Below are 18,628 nucleotides of genomic sequence, written 5' to 3' on the forward strand. Positions count from 1 at the left end.
GGTGGCGCGAGGCTGGCGTGTCGCGTCTGCGCGCTGCTGCCTTGCGGAACTTCCTCTCTGTTGTCGATAGTATTAGAAAAGGCTCTGACACTTCCGGGAGAGTTCTCGCGCGACTTGGGAGCCACACGGGCTCGTGTCTCTGGGTCTTCTGGGCGGGGTGGGGCTCCGAGCCTCCAGCCTGCAGTGTGGGTCGGCTGGGTCCAGGCAACACCTGGGGTAGGCGGGGCCATCCGTGCCGGCCGCCTATGAGGCTGCCCGCGAGACCGTTCTGTCCTCCTTAAAAGTAGGCGTCTCCAAGCTGAGGAGCTTCCCAAAGTTGCGGACTGGACATGCTGAAGATGAAGGTCCTTTGGACAGGTCCTTTGGACTCCCCTCCCCGGACAGGCTGAAACCGACCCTTAGGGTCCGCCCTAGGAATTTGCCCTTGTCGTCATTAGTGAGTCCCCGGTGATTCTTCCGCATATCTGGATGGGGGAATCCGTGATCTAATGTGGAGGCTCGCCACTCTGGCCGTGTGTCATAACCTCCCAGGGCGGGCGTGGAGTGGGGGCGGTTTACAGTGAAGGTCGACGCCTCCCCTAGAAATACCGACGTGAGATCTTCAGGGGACTAGGACGTGCAAGCAGATTTGAGAAACCCTGCCCTGCAGAGCTCCAAACGCGAGGGCAAGATAATCTTGATCTGCGTGGAAATGGGCCCTCCCTCCCTGACGGAGGAGAGCAAAGGGCCACGGTCAGTCGGACGACTCTGACTGCGGCACCAGGCCGATCCCTGTACTGAGTTCTTACGTCGCCCTAGAAGGTCGATATCCATCCGTTTATAGGTAAGGGAACTGGCCCACGTAGAACGTAGGTCTTTCTTCCTTCTTGCCTGCGGTTCCAAAGCTCAGATGAGGAAGACTGCTGGCGAGGACCCAGAGGGAGGCAGGGGTGTGTGCCAGTGCCCACACCGCTGGTCGGATAGCCATGCTAGTCCCTGGGACCTGGGGCTCCTTCACCGTGGCTGGCACGTGGCTGCTGCCTCAACCCCCACCCCGGCCCCAATCCAGCCACTAAGAGTTAAGTTCACACACAGTACCTCCAGGCCACCCTCCTGTGCAGGGCTAGGCTAGTCCCAGATGTGACTAGCTTATGCAGGCTTGTCATCTCACCTGTGGATGGAAACGTGGGGGTGTCACCTAAAGCTGCTTCCTGCTCTGCTGTCCCTAAGTCCCTAAGACTGCCCAGGAACTGTGAGGGGTGCCCTCCCTGAACAGGAAACTCTGGGCCTGAGTCTCTCCCAGTATTCCCAAAGGCCTGGCCTGAGCTGGAAGCTTGGTTGTGAACAGTTCTAGAGCAAGCACCCTCCCTGTCAGGAGGTACATTAGGTGAGCGGAGGTGGGGCAGGTTTGCTGGGTGGACACTACAGCTTGCTTCCCCTGGGTTCAGCAGGAGGCGAACCCATAGCAGCCAGGCTGTAGGAGCACTGGGAACCCTAGACCCTCCCTCCTGACCTCACCTTGGAGCCATATGGGCCCTCCTGGCTTAGCCCAGCTGTCCCAAGGTGGCTTTCATTTCACGGTATCCCTGTGAGGATTAGAACCCAAGTCTCTCCTTATTGGGAGCATGGACCTGCATGTGTCCCCTGCCTGCTTCCTCACCTGCAGGATTATCTGCCCTAGGGGATGTTATCGCCCTTGGAGGTGCTTTCTCCTTGTTGGCTGTGTGACTGGGCGCAATTCCTTACCGTCTCTGTGCCAGTTCTCTCAATTTAAAATGGGAATAATACTCCCTGCACAGGAAGTGCTTAGAACAAGTCTGGGAACTGGATGTTGTTCCTGGTTGCTCTCTCTGTGTCACTCAGTGTCCCTAGATCCCAGCTGGGGAAAGAAAGCAGTTCACCGGAAGGCCCGACTGCTGCACGTTCTGTCCCTTGGGGTCTCCTCAGGCCTTAGAGCCTGGCATCCAGCAGGCCTGGCTGTGCATCTTGTTCAGTTCCCTCACCTCTTTGAGCCTCAGCTTCCTCATCTGTAAGATGGGGTGACCACAGAAGCCCACTGCAGAGCACCTGGGTGCCCACGCGTACATTCCCCCCAGCTCTGCAGGTCCTGAGCGAACCCTCTGCCTAGACAACAGCAGTAGAGATCTGGGGGACGAGGCCAAAGGGTCTCCCAGGCTGGCAGGTGATAGAAAGCAGGCTGAGTGGTCGTCACACACGCAGCCCTGCTGGCCGTAAGACCAAGATGGCCAGGTCATGGAGTAAGCCTGAGCACCCTTGTGTCATGACGGCCCTCGGAGCACAGGCCCACTGCTGCAACTAGAGAGCTCAGTTCACACCCCACACCGGAGACTGTGAGACCACCTTTATTAGGCCAGGAGTAGCCATGGGTACAATCTACGGAGTGCCTTCCCATACCAGGGCCTCCAGCATCACCAGGGCCCCCGGACCAGCACCACCCCGGCACCTCTGAGTGTGCTCTGCTTACACCCACCTGCCCCTCCTTGTCTCAGTGAGAAGACCTGCTCCCACCCCACCCAGGGAATCCTGAGAGGAACAGTCTCCCCAGGGAGGGTCCTGGAGTGAGCTCTGGGGGCCAGGGGACATGAATATAAATATATAGGCTGTGTGTATATATTATATAAACGTATGTATATATGTACATGCACATCAGGAGGACAGGGGTTCTTGTCCCAGGATGGAGACTCATCCCGGTCCAGGCCTAACCCAGCTCCTCCCTGGAGGCATGGCCGTCTGGGGGCACCTTGAGAAGTATCTGCCATGCAGCCCAGGGGCTACAGGACATCACTTGAGGTCAAGTGTCCAGGTGTTCGGGACATACAGGGACTGGGTCTGGCGGGCACGACGTGGCGTGGTGTTGAGGGCCTCCACGCTCCTGCGGCTGGAGTGCACCACATCCGCCACGAACCCGGTGCAGTCGCTGCACACGTCCTTCATGACACAGCCGTGGGTGTACATGTGCGGGAACTCCTCCTCCACGTTCCGCCACTGCAGCCCTTGCAGGGATCTGGGGCAAGACAGGGCCGTCAGGGGTCTCTGCCCGAGCCTCTGCGTCCCCTACACCCACGCCAGGCAGAGCAAAGCCACCCCACAAAAGCCCTTCCTCTGGAAGAACTGGGACTCCGGGCTCTGAGCACTCTGCCCTCCTCCTTCCCCAGCAGAGAAACCCCCGCCCAGCTCCCGGCCCACCAGGAACATCACCAAGGGCAGCACGCACTGGAAGGCGTCTCTTCTCTGTGTTGGTGTGGTTTTGGCAGTTGACATCCTCTGAGGACTCTCAAAGCCCAGTGTGTAGACAGGGATGTGAGCAAACTTCTTAGAAGGCATCTTCATCTGCAATACAGAGAGACACTCCAGGCACCCCACTCCCCCGAAAAAAGGCCACCTGCCCGGCCAGCAGAGGACCCTGCCTGAGGTCACTTGTTCCCACATGCTCACTGGACGCCCCTTCACACCTGGTGTTTGAAGGCATGGTTCCCTTGCCTTGTAGAGCAAAGTGTGCCTTTTTAACATGCCAGGGGTAGCCCAGTGGCCTGTATGTAACCATCACTTAACATTGAGAGGGGTCATAAAAGGCAAGGGTTTGAAAATCGTGGTGGTAAAAACCCCTCAAACAGATGACTATCTCTGGGATAAAGGAGAGGTAAAGGAGTGACACCCGAATTGCACCCCAGGTGTACACAGACGCCACAAGCTGCTGCATCTAAAACGAGCCCTTCCAGAAACACTCGAGGACTGTGGTGCTGGAAGGAGACTTTAGAGAAGAGTTTCTTGGCACTGGGATACTAAAACAATATTTGTTTAAAAAAAGAACCATCCACAGGGTCTTTACACTGCAGTCTTGGGCAGTGTAGGAGTGGGTTCTTCCTGGAAGGAGAAGATGAAAGAAGTGACTAGTGAGGGGGGTCATCAGACTCGAGATAGCAGAGCCTCTGTCAACCCCCGACCTCATTCCCGGACAACCCAGCCAGGCTGCAGGACGCTCAGGACACGGGGCCTCGCTCTGACCCCAGGTGGTCCTCACCTTTATGCTACAGGAGTTGCAGACGGCTCTGGAGAGGAAAGAAGAGGGTTAGTAGGGTCAGCTCAAGGGGTCTAGCACGCAGGCCAGGCCAGACTGTTGCCGCCTTCTGCTTGCTCCCTGGCTACATCAGTGTTTTACTCTCATTTTACTCCCAAATCTTGCTTTTCTTTTTACTTAGCTCCACACACAAAATACTCCTTCCTTCCAGGCTCTTTCTGGGGACCACGGATCTGCAGTGGAGGGTGCCTGACTTCCCCCACACATGAGCACTGCTGCAGCCAGAGGGCCGTCAGGTGACATGCCCAGCTTTAAGCCGTGAGTAACGTTTATTTCCCATCCACATGTAATTTCAAAAGTACATGCCTTTTTATTGTAAAAATTCAAACACTAGAGAGAATTTTAATTTAGTCATGAGTCCTCTCCTGTATAGCCCATTCTGGAGATGCTCCCTACTAGCACACTTTCCATGCTCCAGATCTAAGCATAAATGAATAAAAACATACATTTAAAATAAGAGTACAATAAATGGAATGGGGTATCCTGTGTACTATCCTATAAAGATACACCAGGGTTCTTCTCCACATCAGTGCAAACTGTCCAAATTCATTTTTTAAAACAAGGGACCATATACTCTTAGAGGGATGTCCCATACTTAATCTGCCATCAACAGACCTCTGTATTCATTTGATTTGATTTCACTGTGGTCAGGGAACATACTGTGTATGATATGAATCCTTCCACATTTCTGAGACCTATTTTATGACCCAGAATACAGTCATGTTGGTGAACATTCCATGTGTACTTGACAAGAATGTACATCCCATTGTACGGATTAGTTTCTGTAAACATCACGTAGGTTCAGTTGGTGATGGTGTCATTCAAATCCCCTATACCCTTAGTTTTTCATTTCTATAATTATAACCATGGATTTAGCTATTTTCCCTTGCCGTTCTGTCAACGTTTTGTTCCATGTATCTTGAATCTCTTGATAGGTACAGAAAGTGTTCAGAATTATTTCCTCCCTCTATCACCATGAAATGAACTCCTTTAACTCTGCTAATATTCTTTGCTCCATATTCTACTTTGTATGGTATTAACATACCAACTCAGGCTTTCTTTAGACTACTCTTGGAATGGGGTATCTTTCTCCATCCTTCTTCCAATCAATGTGTGTCTTTTATTTAAACTACAGGTCATAGGAATTCCCTGGTGGCCCAGAGGTTAAGACTCCACACTTCCAATGCAGAGGGTGTGCATTTGATCCCTGGCAAGGGAACTAAGATCCCACAAGCTGCATGGCACAGCCAAAAAAAAAAAAAACAAACCAAAATACACGACTTATAGACAGCAGATTGTCTTGCTTTCTTTAATCAATATGGGAAACTCTTTTAATTGGCTTGTTTAAGCCATTTATGTTTAATGTAATTGTTGATACAGTTGGGTTTAAGTCTGTCATCTTGGGATTTGTTTTCTTTCTGTTGTGTTTGTTCTTTTTTCCTTTTTCTGCTTTCTGTATTGAGTATTTTTTTTTATGATTCCGTTTTATTGGGTTGGCCAAAAAGTTTGTTTGGAAAAACCCAAATGAACTTTTCAGCCAATCCAGTATATTCTTTTTGACTTAAAGGCTAATTCAGTGGTTGTGTTTGGGCTCACAGGATCATCTTTAACTTATCAGTTTCCTTCAAGTCATATTTTACCATCTAATGTACAGTATAAAAAACTTTTAACAGTGTATTTCTGATCCTCACCTTCAGTCTTAATGATATTGTTAGGATGTTTTTACTTATACATCTGTTAGAAGCCCCAAAATACATTTTTTATTACTTTTTTGCACTCCTAATAAACTTTGTTTGGATGGCAGACTGAATTTTACCTTGCTGGGTGCTAGATATTGGCTTACCGTTTGTTTTTTTCTCATTTATTTATTTTTGGCTGTGCTGGGTCCTCACTGCTGCATGGGCTTTTCTCTAGTGCAGAGAGTGGGGCTCACTCTAGCTTCGGTGCACAGGCATTTCACTGCAGTGGCTCCTGTTCTTGCGGAGCCCAGGCCCCAGGGCACGTGGGCTTCAGTAGTTGCAGCTCCCAGGCTCTAGGGTGCAGGCTCAATAGGTGTGGCACATGGGCTTAGTCGTTGTGTGGCAAGTGGGATTCTCCCAGATCGGGGATCAAATCCATGTCTCCTGCCTTGGCAGGCAGATCCCTTACCAGTAAGTCATCAGGGAAGCACTGGTTTAGCTTTTAAGGAGGCATAAGAAGAGAATCTTTCATGTTGGGAGAGTTACATCTTAGCAGCTACTGCTCCTAGTGCTCTTATTCCTTTGTGTACATTCAGATCTCCATCTGGCATCATTTTCATTTTGTGCAGCAGGCCTCGTTTACCATTTGTTCCAGTATGGGTCTGCTGGGGGCTTTCGTATTTCTCGAAGTGTCTTTACTTTTGCCTTTGTTTTTGACACAAATATTCTTGTACAGAATTCTAGACTGACCACTTTTTTCTTCTTTCAGTACTTTAAAGACGTTGTTCCACTGACACCCTGCTTGTAGTGTTTCGATGAGAAATCTGCAGTCATCTTTATCTTTCTCTATACACAACATGTTTTTTATTTGCTGACTGAATTTAGGAATTTCTGTCCTTGTATTTTTCTTTATCATTGGTTTTATCATTGATCAATTTGATTGTGTGTTTTGGTGTGATTTTATTCATGTTTCTTGTGCTTGGGGTTCAGTGAGTTTCTTGTGGGTTTATAGTTTTCATCAAATTTGGAAAACCTTTTTAGCCATTATTTCTTCAAATACTTTTTCTGTCCCCACATCTTTAGGGACTTTCTTTACAGCTGTATTAGGCTTCTTAATGTTACCCCACAGCTTGCCAATGCCATTTTCAATTCTTTTTTTCTGTGTGTTTTATTTCAGATAGTTTCTACTGCTGTATCTTCAAGTTAACTAATCTTTTCTTCTGTACATTACTCTAAATGTCTAATCTGCTATATATCATCCAGTGTAATTTTTTTCATCTCATACATTTCATGTCTAGATGTTTGTTACTTCTTTATATCTTCCATGTCTTTAACTTTTTCAAGGTATAAAATGCAGTTCAAAAATTTTAATGTCCTTATCTGCTAATCCTATAATCTGGGTCAGTTCTCCATGATTTGATTGGTTTTTCTCACCATGGGTCATGTTTTCCTGCTTCTTGACATGCCTGATAATCTGCAATTAGATGACAGGTGTTTTATCTGGCTTGATGCTGGGTATTTTTTTACTCCTATTCTTGAGTTTTATGGGCTTCCCTGATAGCTCAGTTGGTAGAGAATCCACCTGCAATGCAGGAGACCCCAGTTGAATTCCTGGGTTGGGAAGATCTGCTGGAGAAGGGATAGGCTACCCACTCCAGTATTCTTAGGCATCCCTTGTGGCTCAGCTGGTAAAGAAGCCGCCTGCAATGCGGGGAGACCTGGGTTCGAACCCTGGATTGGGAAGATCCCCTGGAGAAGGGAAAGGCTACCCACTCCAGTATTATGGCCTAGAGAATTCCATGTATAGTCCACCGGGTCACAAAGAGTCGGACACAACTGAGCGAATATATGTAGACACATAGACTTGAGTTTTATTCTAGGAAGCAATTAAGATCCTTGGGAATAGTTTGGTCTTTTCTGGTCTGACTTTGATTTGTTAGTTCTGGAGCAGCACTCAGTCTGCTGCTGCTGCTGCTAAGTCACTTCAGTCGTGTCCGACTCTGTGCGACCCCATAGACCGCAGCCCACCAGGCTCCCCCGTCCCTTGGATTCTCCAGGCAAGAACACTGGAGTGACTTGCCATTTCCTTCTCCAATGCATGAAAAGTGAAAAGTGAAAGTGAAGTTGCTCAGTTGTGGGGGCGCTTATTCCTGGTAGTGAGGCAAGACTTTTTTGTGATTCACTCAGCAGCCCGTTGAGTCACAACTTGCCACCTTGGTTGGTGGGAACAGACACTATTCCTGGTATTGCTCCTTTAAATCTGTAGGACAGGGTCAGTAGACTTTTCCTCTAAAAGCTCAGATAGTCAACATTTTAGGTGTGACTAAATGAATAATAAACAAGTGGGTGTGACTGTGTTGTAATAAACTGTATTTCTAAAATAGGCAGTGGGCCAGGTTTCCACAGCCTCAGTCATTTCCTTCATGTTTGTGCTGATCAGAACTCTGAATATCCAAGGAGAACCTTGTGAAGGTCTCTGAGACCTGCTTCCTGGAGAACCCTCTCCCCTCTGGAGATCTGTGCTGTGAACTCTAGCTGCCCGGGTACCCCTGTTCTCAGCTGTACCTCCTCCACCGCAGGAGCTGAACAGGCCTGAGTCCAGAGCTGAGGCAGTCGTAGGACAGAGCTTACCCTGTCTGCTTTCTGGTACTTGCTTCAAACCTGATTGGTTCTTGAGAACCAATGTTTTATGTCTTTGCATCTTTTTTTTTTTTTTGGCCGTTTCCTGTGGAAAATGCCTGTTCTGCTTCCTATTACCCAATCTTGGATGAAAGTGGGGGCCCCTCAGTTGTTAAATTAAAAATTTTGTTCCTTGGTTGCACTGGTCACCGTGCCTGATGGAACATGCCCCAAACCACAGGAAGCCCTACTGGACAGAAAGCAAGAGGCTTCCTACCTCCTTCCCCTGTGAATTCACAGCCAAGGTGCGTACAGAAGGCTCACCTCTTGCAAAAGAGACAGGAGGGTGGCCATGACAACAGCGGGAACTTGGCTCGGCAGCAGCAGCAAATCTGTGAGGAGAGCCTGGTTGGAGCCCAGTGTTGTCCCAAACTTGCCAGGCCCAGCCCTGCCCACACCTACCCCCCACCCAGCTCCTCACCTTCCCCTTCTTCAGACTGCTGAAGAGCTCCTTGTTCTGCAGGAACTTCTCCATCTCTGCCTTCACCAGCACACGCGCACGTCCATCACCTCCTCTACCGTCAGAGCCAGGCTTTCCACGGGGTGGCTGAACTCCTGGGACAGGAGGCCTGTGGCATTGGTCTCAGGCTCTCAGGACATCTCCACAAGTTCCCCACTTCCCTGAGGACTTGGCATTTTCCTGGCCTCAGTCCAGGCAAGCTCCCCAGAACGCCCATGCCTGAGACTGTACTGCTCCTGGGATACTCCTATAGGCAGCTCTCTGACCTGGGCCCAACAACTCAACTGGCAGCCAGCCCCTCGATGACCTCATTGCTCACATAACCCTTCAGCACATCCCACCTATGTTCATGATGCTACCCAGACCTGAACCATCTGCCTCCAACCTTGTTGCTCACCTGAAAACACCCCAGGACAATCAAAGTCACCCAGAGTCCCCAGGCCCACTGCCTCCCTCCTGGAACCCCCACCAGAGTGCCCTCCTGCCCCCCACCTCACTCCTCCTAGAACCCCAACACCACTGCACCCCCTCCTGCCCCCAGCCTCCTGGAACCCCCAACCACCGCACCCCCTCCTCTTTCCCAGTGCTATCCATCCACTGCCACTCTGGGTCTGTTGGTCCGTTGGATGCTCCTGTCCACCTCGTCATAACCGCCTGGCCCTTTGGGCTGTCGTGGTGAGTATACCCTGTTCTGCCCCAGGAGAACAGTCCTGTGTTCTTAGCATAGAATTTGACTTCTCAAAGGGTCACTTCCTCTTCTATGAAGTAGGGTATTTCAGCTCCACTAAGAAGATGCAGTGTCTGGCACCAGAATCAAAATGTTAGCTACGAAGACCAGGTGGCATGGGAGGCACCAGAGGATGTGGAAGTGGATGGTGTTTGTGGTCAGATTTTCTCCTGTTTACACTTGTTGGTCAGCTGCTACTGTCTGGCATGGGGTGAATCTGGGACCTTGTGTTCTCTCCTCTCACCTGAAGCATCCAGGTCTCTTGGCTTCTGATTAGTGTTTCCTGTAGCCTGGTGGTGCTGTTTATATGTGAACAATTTCCCTCTAACCTTACAGATGTTACACTCACTGTACACATTGCCAAGAGATCTCAAGTTGGGTGCTCAACAGATTGGGTTGAGGCAAGGTCATCGCAGTTCAGGGGTTTGATAGCCAAGCCTCTTGGAAAGCTCTCGAGTCCTGAGCTGGAGAAAGACTCATGAGACTTGCTATTCAACACATGCCCCCTGATTGCTTGACATCCCTCCCTTCAAGAGGTGGTCCTGGGACTTCCCTGGTGGCCTAGAGGTTAAGAATCCACCTGCCAATGCAGGGAACAAGGCTTTGATCCCGAGTCCAGGAAGATCCCACATGCCACAGAGCCACTAGGCCCATGTGCTGCAACTGATGGGCCTGCACTCTGCGACTGCTGAAGCCCATGCACCTGGAGCCTGTGCTCTACAGCACGAGACGCCGCTGCAGTGAGAAGCCCTCACCCCACAGCCAGGGAGCAGCCTCTGCTCGCCGCAACTAGAAAAAGCTGGCATGCAGCAACAAAGACCCGGTAGAGCCAAAAATAAATAAAATAATAAAAAATAATAACATCTTTAATAAAGAATCCATCTTTAAAAAAGGGGGACAAGCCACAGGGCAACTAAGCCCTCACATCACGACTACTGGGCCCACTACTGTGCTCTGGAGCCTGCCCCACGACTAGAAAAGCCGCGTGCCGCAAGGAAAGACTCCGCATGATGCAAGGAGGATCCCGAGGGCAAGGAGGATCCCGAGGGCAGCAACCAAGACCCCACACAGCCAAATAAATAAACAAGACATAGTTCCCTAAGTAGGACTTAGTGACTGACTTGTATGGAATGGATAAGGTGGAATTGACAGTGTCAGTCCCGAGAATGCGTCATAAAGACACGGACTTCCCTCTGCTTCTCAGATGGCTCACTCAGGGGAGCCACCTCATGAGGGTGCTTCACCTGGGACGAGCTGGGGCCCCGCCCACAGCCAGGGGAGGAGTTTCCTAGGAAGGGTCTTCCAGCCCAGGTCAAGCCTCCAGGTGAGACGCAGCCCTGCCACTGCAGCCCCATGGAGGCCAGTTCCGGGCTCTGGACCCAGAAAGATGATGAGATGGTAACTGTGCTGTTGCAGCTGCTAAGTGAGGGGTGATTTTATATGTGGCCAGATTCCTAATACAGGACTCAAAGGGTAAAGCATGCCCTTCAGTTGGGGAGTATTACAGTAATATGACCTTGACTTTCCAAAGCCTTTGAACATCCGTTCTCACTTGAGCCTCTCGGTAAAACCTCAATGAATCAATAATGACAGCCACCCTCTGGACCCCCCTCCACATGCCAGCAAGGTGCCCTGTGGCCCTGCAGGCACTCCGTTTGGCTCAGGTCCAAGTGGGAGCCTCAAGATGTCAGCAATTGTTAGTTCTTCATGATTACAGGTCAGACAAAATTCACAGGTGAGGGAACTGCAGCACAGAGAGGGAAGGGCCCGGAGCCAGAGTTGAGACCTGAGAAAGTGCTGTCCAGTGTCACCATGCTGCCTTCTCATGTGCCCTGACCCTGAGAGTTGGGACTAGGCTGTGCCCTTAGCAAGGTCCTTCTCTGGCCTGGGCTGCAGTGCCCAGAAGGCCCAGGAGGTGGCAGCAAAGACCAACCTTCCCAGGCATCCACTGAGAGGGCCCCACCACTCCTGAGCCCACAAGGGGCACTCCCAGTCCCCTCTCGCTGTCCCCCACCCCGGCCACCCTGCACCACAGTGCTTCTGTCACTCACCAGCCACAGGTGACTGGCATCCGGGGCCGCGGAGGCCCCCTGCCTGTCCTCGACTGAGCTCATGTCACTGCGTGGTAGGGAGCTGGGGTCAGGCTGGGACTGGACACTGACGGGGAGGGAACCTGGAGGAAGAGACAGGGTTTGTCAGGACAACCCGCAGCAGCTCTGGTGTCGCAGGGCTGTGCTAGGCACGAAGCAGCAGCAGGTGGGATGGCAACCCCAGGCCTCAGCACTGTGGGACCAGCTAACCTAGAGTGGCCGGCTGACCGACGGGAAGGGACGGGGCTGTGACAAACCGCAGGGGACTAGTCCAGTCCAGAGTGGTGTGCATGCTCTCTGGGCCCCTTTCCACTGACAGGAAAGAAAAAGATAAGAACGGTCTGTCAATCCATCCATTGGTCCAGCTGTCTTTCTACAGACCAATATGGCAAAGTTAATATCTCTAGGTAAAAGAATTGTGAGGACTTTTCTGAAGTTTTACACTGGATATGGATTACTACTTTAGCAGAGTTTTAAAAGGTGGGGCGTGGCTGCCTGAAGTGATAAATGTCCCTCTGGCAGTGCAGGCTCCCTCTGGAGCAGCAGGACCTGCAGGAAGGCATCCAGGGAGGGAGAGGCCACGTACCTGGCTCCAGGGGGCTCGGCCTCCAGGACTGCATGCTGCCTGCTCGCGGCCGGGACAACTCCAGGCCTCCGGGGGGCTGAGGGGCCGGCTGCAGACCAGAGGTCACCTCACTCCGGAGCTGCACCAGGTCATGCTCAGAGAAAGAACGATCTCGCTTCAGCGTCCCCTCTCCGCACGGTGACTCTTCCTCCTGTGGACACATCAGCCCAGCAACACCCTGTCCACCCTCCTGTGGACAGTCCAGTCTAGCATCACCATGACTGCTCTGCCCCAGTGCCTCCTGCCTGTCCGTGGACCAAGGTGTGGGGTGCACAAACTGACAGCTATGCACTACCCTGGCCAGGGGAGACATGCTTCAGAAGCCAGCCCCTGGCCTGAGGTCCCTGGAAAGTCCTGGAGATGACAGGCCTGGGGTCACGTGGAGACAGCCCTCAGCCTGGTCTCCAGGGTCAGAGGGCAATGCAGCCAGGGTGGGGAGTCACGCTGGGACCTGTAAGCTTTGCACCTCCAAGTGTGGCTGCCCAGCCCAGGAGGACATGGCTCTCCATTTCATCCTTTTATGTGCTGAGGCAACAGTGGCTCAAGGCCACTGTCTCAGTCACCCTTGTGAGTGACCAAGATGGGAGAGGGTGCCTGAGCCCTGCTTGTCCCCAGTGCAGACGCAGCCCCACAGCAGGACACAGCTTCACAGCAGGGTGCAGACAGGACCCCGAGCAGAGGGCCCACAGCTGGATGCTGCACCCTGGCTGTGTTCAGTTCCCCAGAACCTCCTTCTCTTTCCTCCTTCTCCTCCCCTCCCACCCCCCCCTCCCCTCCCCTCCCCCACCTCCTCCTCATGTCAGTCTCTCTTCAGGAACCTGTGGGCTCTGACCTCAGAAGTATTCATCTCTTCCATCTCAGCCAACGTAGGTGCCTTGAGCAGGACCCGGGGCCTCGGGCGCTGGGCGCTGCTCCCAACATCCGTGATGGACAGGTTGATGCAGGAAGTGGATTTGACGTCCCCAGAGCAGGCGTTAAGGATGCAGGGCAGAGAGCCGAACCCTGGGGGAGGCAGGAGGTGAGGCAGGAGGGACAGGACAGTGTGGGGGGAGATGAGGCGCAGGGGAGGGGTGTCCCGTGCTCACCCCGCTCGCCCCGGCCCTCCCAGCGCCTGCTCTCCACGGGGCGTAGCCTGCGTTCCTGCTTGATCTCCTCCAGGATCTTCTCGTGCAGAGTTCTCTGCTTCTGGGGTAAGGGGCGAAGCCTTCTCTCTGAGACCTGCAGGGGGTGTGGCAGCACCACGTTGGGGGCCAGTTCCCTGGAGGCCCTGCGTGCTCTGGCAGGCAGTGTCCCCAGAACCAACCTTCCAGACGCCCCGAAGGGCTGGTACCTGCTTCAGTGGAGGCCGGGAGCGGATGAAGTCCAGGATGAGTTCATGGGCATCTTTCTTCACTCTGGGAGGGATGTCCCCGTCAACCTGTGGGAGAGAAGGAGGGCAGCAAGGCTGAGGGACCGTCTGCTTGGGCTGCAGCCAAGAGAGGGGTTCCCCCAGCCTCCCCTCAGTGGCTGTGGCCTTCAAGACCTGACCTCCAGCTTTCCCTGCATCTCAGATTCTTTATGTTGAAATGCAGGTCGGTAGCTTTACCTCACAGGGTCTTCATAACAGTGAGATTAACTCACACGTTTAGATTCTCAGAGCGATGCTGGCACACCACGAGGCCCTGTGAGAGTTAAGTGGGACAATCCCACAGCCTCAGCTCCCACCCCTGGGCCCCTTCTCCCTGCCAATGTCACAGTGGGCCCCTGAAAGGACCATGAGGTGTATGACTCGAGGCCACGTTGACCGTTCCCACTGGACTCCTGGTTTAGTCACCAGCGCACCAAGCAGGGGCTCCGGCAGGCAGAGGGGCCTGAACATGTGACCTCTTTAACCCAGCCCGCCATGACCTTGGCGGCTCACCATGACCTTGCGCAGTTTGTAGTTCCTGGCACGGATGTCCTGCATGAGCATCTCGAAGGGGGTGAGCTGGAACTCTGTGGGCAGGGGGTTGAACTCCTGCTCCTGCACCTTCTTCAGCTTCACCCCATGGCGGAGCTCCCGCATGAGCTGGACCCAGAGGCGGGCCTAAGCCCACGAGAAGAGAGAAATGGCTCTTAGCCCTGGGCGGGGCTCCGGGCCTGTGCCCCGTCTGTGCCCTGGTGGGGGTGGGGGGCACGTGTCTTACCCAGTCTGTGCGCCTCAGGCTATCCAGCTCCACAAGGGGCTTCTCTGCCTGCGGTTCATCCTCCCGGAACCTCTGCAGCATCTGTTAAGTCCGGGAGAAACGAGAGAACAGGAGTGGTGGTGCTGGTTGGCCCCCTGGGGATGCTTCTGCACCACGTGGGCATTTTGGACAAGGCTTTGGGGCACAGAAAGGTATCTGAGGGAACCAAGCCATCAGTCTTAGAACCACATGGAAACACTCATGTCCTGCTGGCTATCAGAGGCCACTCCTCCAGTGCAAGGGCGGGGGGAAGCATGACCCTTGCAGCAACCCCTGGCTGCAGCAGAACCCACAGCCTCCTCACACTGACCCACACTCCTCCACGGGGCCCCCATCCTCCACGATGCAGGCATGAGGCCCTCCCACATCTGGGAAGGGCTCCAGACTGCCGCTTACAGGGCACATCCACCCTCGTGGAACACCACGGCCACTTCTGTGCATGTCATCCCATCTGGAGTCTACAGTCATCTGCTTCTTTGTTTTCTGAATGGTTGGCTCCATGAGGTCAGAACCATGTTTTCAGCTTTGGGGTTGTTTTAAATCTGGCTCCCAGCACTGTGTGACACATGCTAGGTCTTAAGCATTGGTTGAGTGAATAAATGAATCAGTAAGTGGATAGTTGGATGGGTGGATGGATGGGCAAGAGGGCGAGTCACTTAGCAGGCCCCAAAGTCATACAGATGTATTTCACGAACTGGGAAAAACGCCACCAGCAAGGTGAGGGCCCAGGAAGGATGTTGGGAATGCTCAGGGAGCTGTTTTCTGCTGAGAATTTGTGAAGAGGCTGCTAGGTTCATTGCCCTGGATCTTAGCAGCAGCGGGAGCTCTGCTCTCACTGGCTCTCCACGCTGGAGGAGCATCTGCCTTTAGCACACAGCCTCTGCCACCCCATCCCCTAGGTCGAACAGAACCAGTCACCCCGGCTTCCCTCCCAAGCCACTTGCCAAACTGCCCTGGGATGCTCTAGAAAACTCAGCCAAGTTTCTGGAAGCACAAGGTGTGTGGTTCTAAAAATAGAGCTGGGTGTGACCTGTGTCTCTGTGGATAAAGGGCAGGAAGGTGGGTCTCCTGTCCTTTCTGGAGCAGCTCTACTGCCTCTGAGCAGGCTGTTTCTGCTCCCAATGCCAGCCCAGCCACACACTGCCAGTAGCCCACTTCTCACTGCCTCCTCCAGTCCCCTGACTTCTCCTGGGTCAACTGCTTGAAGTCTAGAGCTGTTTACACCTAAAGAAAGAGCTTTTACTGCCTGGGCAAGGAACTGACCTTAGCAACAGCCAGGCAACTGAAAATCATTAGGATCCTTAGTGCCACACAGGAGCACGAGGAGACAAGTAAAAGACCCCAAAGAAGGAAAAACAGAAGCCCAAAAGGCTCCTCAGGAGAATGGAATGGAAAACCCATCTGTCTCCTTCTCAAACTCAAGGAAAAGAAATGCTTTCCAAGGAGGAGCCGGTTAGTGGTGACCTTGAAGAGACAGCTGGCTGTGGAGTTCCTCCCAAGAGGAAGAAATCTTTCCCCAAAAAGGAACCACACAGTGACCCTGAAGAGTCAGGAAACAGGAGGCCAGGAGGTCCTCGAGAAAAAGAGGAACTTGTCTTCCAGGGAGGATTCACTCAGCAGTGGACCTGAAGAGGCTGCTACAGCAAGAGCAGCGGCTCCAAGAAGACAATGCTCTGAAGGCCATCTCGGGAAAACCAGAATGGACATCTCCCTAGTGGGGCGTAAGTTTCAGACACAATCCCCACCCATCCTCTAGAGTCCAGTCAAAACAAAAGGAAAAGCAGACAAGAATTAGGGGCAGCTACAATTAAAGCACTGGCAGGATATCTCTGAGATGCTGAGCAGGGGTGGGAAGGAAGACAAAGGACCGGGCTGGGGGGCAGCGGGTGGGCAGAGGGACCACACACTTTGGGCTACAAGTGGGCTGCAGACGAGGCCAAGTGACCCAAGCAGCATCTGACCTGTCCTGCACTAGATCCCAGGCCCCTGGTCAGAAAAACCCTGAGAGTCTGCTCAGGCCCAGGCCTAGGGAAGCTGGGCAGGAAGGAGACACACGCCAACAAAGGGTCAGGGTAAAATCAGGGACCAGCATCAGTTAATTCCAAAAGTACCTCCTGACCTCTCCAAAGTCTCCATTTTTCTCCTCATCTGTGAAATGCTGGTGGAAGGCAGGGGTCCCTGTGGGCTGTGACCCCCATTTCAAAGAAACACCTCCGTTCTCTCCAAGGGAGAGGCTGTGAGAGTTGAGCAAAGACTGTCACCTCCTGACTTTGAGACCATGAAGCGGCAGAACAGCTGTGGGGAGAATGGCAGCCGGGAGCCAGTCAAGCCCTTCTGCTCCGTACTAGCTGTGACCTGGGGTGAGAACACGACCTCTTAGCGCCTCCAGCTGCTCAACTGGGAAATGGGTGAAAACCACCATGGGGGTGGGGGTGGTGGCGGTTTGTGGGTGGAGAGGAATGTGGGACTGTCATCCAGGGACAAACACCTGGACGAGTGACCCCTCACTGAACTGCCCACCTCCCCAAAGCTCCAACATGCTGGCACCTCTGCTCCCTGTTTTCAGAAGGAACCAGCTCTGGGGCAGGAGACCTGGAGACACAGTCCCTTTTGCAGATGTAAACACGAGGACCAGTGAAGCTAAGGACTGACTTGGAGACAACACGAGTGAGGTCATGGGGAAAAACACCAGTTTGTGAATTTCTGGTCCCTCCTGTGCAAAGCCAGGTAAGCAGGACACTGAGGATTAAGCTAAAACCTACAAAGTGTTCAGGACCGTCTGGCACAGAGTAGACACCCACTGTGGACAGACGGAGGAACAGAAGGAACTGCGTGTGGAGGCGCCTCCGGGACCCCACCCCTCGCTCGCCCGGCCCCACCTACCACCCTCCACTCCGGGCAAATCCTTGGCCCTGCAGCCTGGGCCGCTCCCTCAGCTCACCTCCTTGGCTTCCCGGACCCTGGCGAGGAAGGCGCGCAGTTCCAGCGTCTCCACGAAGAGCGCGCGGCACACGGCCTGGTAGTGGGTCTGGGCGCCCCGGGGCTCGGTCAGGCGCGCGGCACACAGGCGCATAGCCTGCGCGAAGGTGCGCACCGTGCGGGGGCCGCCCTCTGCCTCCTCTTCCTCCTCGGGACCCCCGTATCCTTCGTCGGCCGTCCCGCCACCGCCGTCGTCATCGCAGTCGCTGTTGGCCATGAGGTCGATGAGCCGCTCCAGCTGCGGGCTGAGCTCGCGCTCCTCGTGCTCGGCCAGCCCCCAGTCCAGCGCGCGGTAGATGGCGAAGCCCAGCGACTGCACCACCTGCGGGACAGGGCCCTGCTGTTAGGCCAGGGCAGGGCGGGCACACAAGGCAGAGGTGGGGGGTGGGATGGGGGTGGGCTGCGTTCTAGCCGCCGCAGGAGGTCACCATCGCGTGGGTTCTACTGGTGAAATGGGATAGCAGCTGTCCTCTGAGGGGTGCACCACCGCCCCCACCCGGGAAATACGGTGCTCCCCAGCAGCACAGCCACCGTGGAAAACTGCGTGGCAGGTTCTTATAATCAAGACAACGCTTTACCGCTGGACTGCAGCTCCTCTGGGGGCGAGGTGGGGGCGGTGTTCACCAAGAGAGGAAAACCGGAAATCCCTGTAGGGGAATCCACAAAGGTCGGGTCCCAAGTAGGGTGGTGATCCGAGGGATACTAGTCAGCCGTGCACAGCCCTGAACCCCCAGCACCGCCCAGAGCCAGGACTCTAGAGCTCTAAACAAGCCAGAAGCAGTCCACAGCCACAGAGGGCAGGCCCCTGGCTCCCGGGGTAGGGGGGGGTGCGGGGGCGGGGAAGCATGTTGGGAAAGGTGTGTGTGGTGGTCTCACACCAGTCAGAGCTTACTAGATGTACAGTTTACCCGCAATAAAAGTGTTTAGAGAAAGACAGAGAGGCAACCTAAGGAAGCATTAGCTTTTCATGTGCAATGACAGTATGTTTTAAATCAGAGGAGAAAGGCTAGCTTATTCAATAAATGCTGCTGCAGTAATTGCTTAGTGACACATATAAAGCTTGACACTGGAACTCACAATGAGACCCCTCAAGTATTTTCAGCTGCA

The 18,628-nt window shown here is 53.5% G+C and overlaps 1 protein-coding gene and 2 long non-coding RNA genes across 3 annotated transcripts in view; 2 read left to right on the plus strand and 1 right to left on the minus strand.

Annotated features, from left to right (window-relative positions):
* Positions 1–8: 8 nt before the first annotated feature.
* LOC138991833 (uncharacterized) lies at positions 9–11,381 on the plus strand. Its single transcript, XR_011467724.1, has 3 exons — positions 9–823; positions 4,230–4,336; positions 8,900–11,381. It is a non-coding gene; the product is annotated as an uncharacterized lncRNA (long non-coding RNA).
* The window catches only part of SPIRE2 (spire type actin nucleation factor 2), a 26,940-nt gene continuing 10,638 nt past the window's right edge, over positions 2,327–18,628 (minus strand). The window contains 15 exon segments of the mRNA XM_070388509.1: positions 2,327–3,004; positions 3,215–3,330; positions 4,022–4,049; positions 8,701–8,768; positions 8,858–8,934; positions 8,937–8,991; positions 11,675–11,796; positions 11,924–12,025; positions 12,300–12,489; positions 13,171–13,340; positions 13,424–13,556; positions 13,669–13,755; positions 14,239–14,403; positions 14,504–14,584; positions 17,484–17,843. Coding sequence (XP_070244610.1) covers positions 2,782–3,004; positions 3,215–3,330; positions 4,022–4,049; positions 8,701–8,768; positions 8,858–8,934; positions 8,937–8,991; positions 11,675–11,796; positions 11,924–12,025; positions 12,300–12,489; positions 13,171–13,340; positions 13,424–13,556; positions 13,669–13,755; positions 14,239–14,403; positions 14,504–14,584; positions 17,484–17,843 — 1,977 coding nt within the window. The 3' untranslated portion in view covers positions 2,327–2,781.
* On the plus strand, positions 15,661–17,456 carry LOC138991834 (uncharacterized). The gene is made up of 3 exons (XR_011467725.1): positions 15,661–16,263; positions 16,770–16,902; positions 17,109–17,456. It is a non-coding gene; the product is annotated as an uncharacterized lncRNA (long non-coding RNA).

This window comes from Bos mutus, chromosome 18 (assembly GCF_027580195.1).
Source record: "Bos mutus isolate GX-2022 chromosome 18, NWIPB_WYAK_1.1, whole genome shotgun sequence".
NCBI lineage: Eukaryota > Metazoa > Chordata > Mammalia > Artiodactyla > Bovidae > Bos > Bos mutus.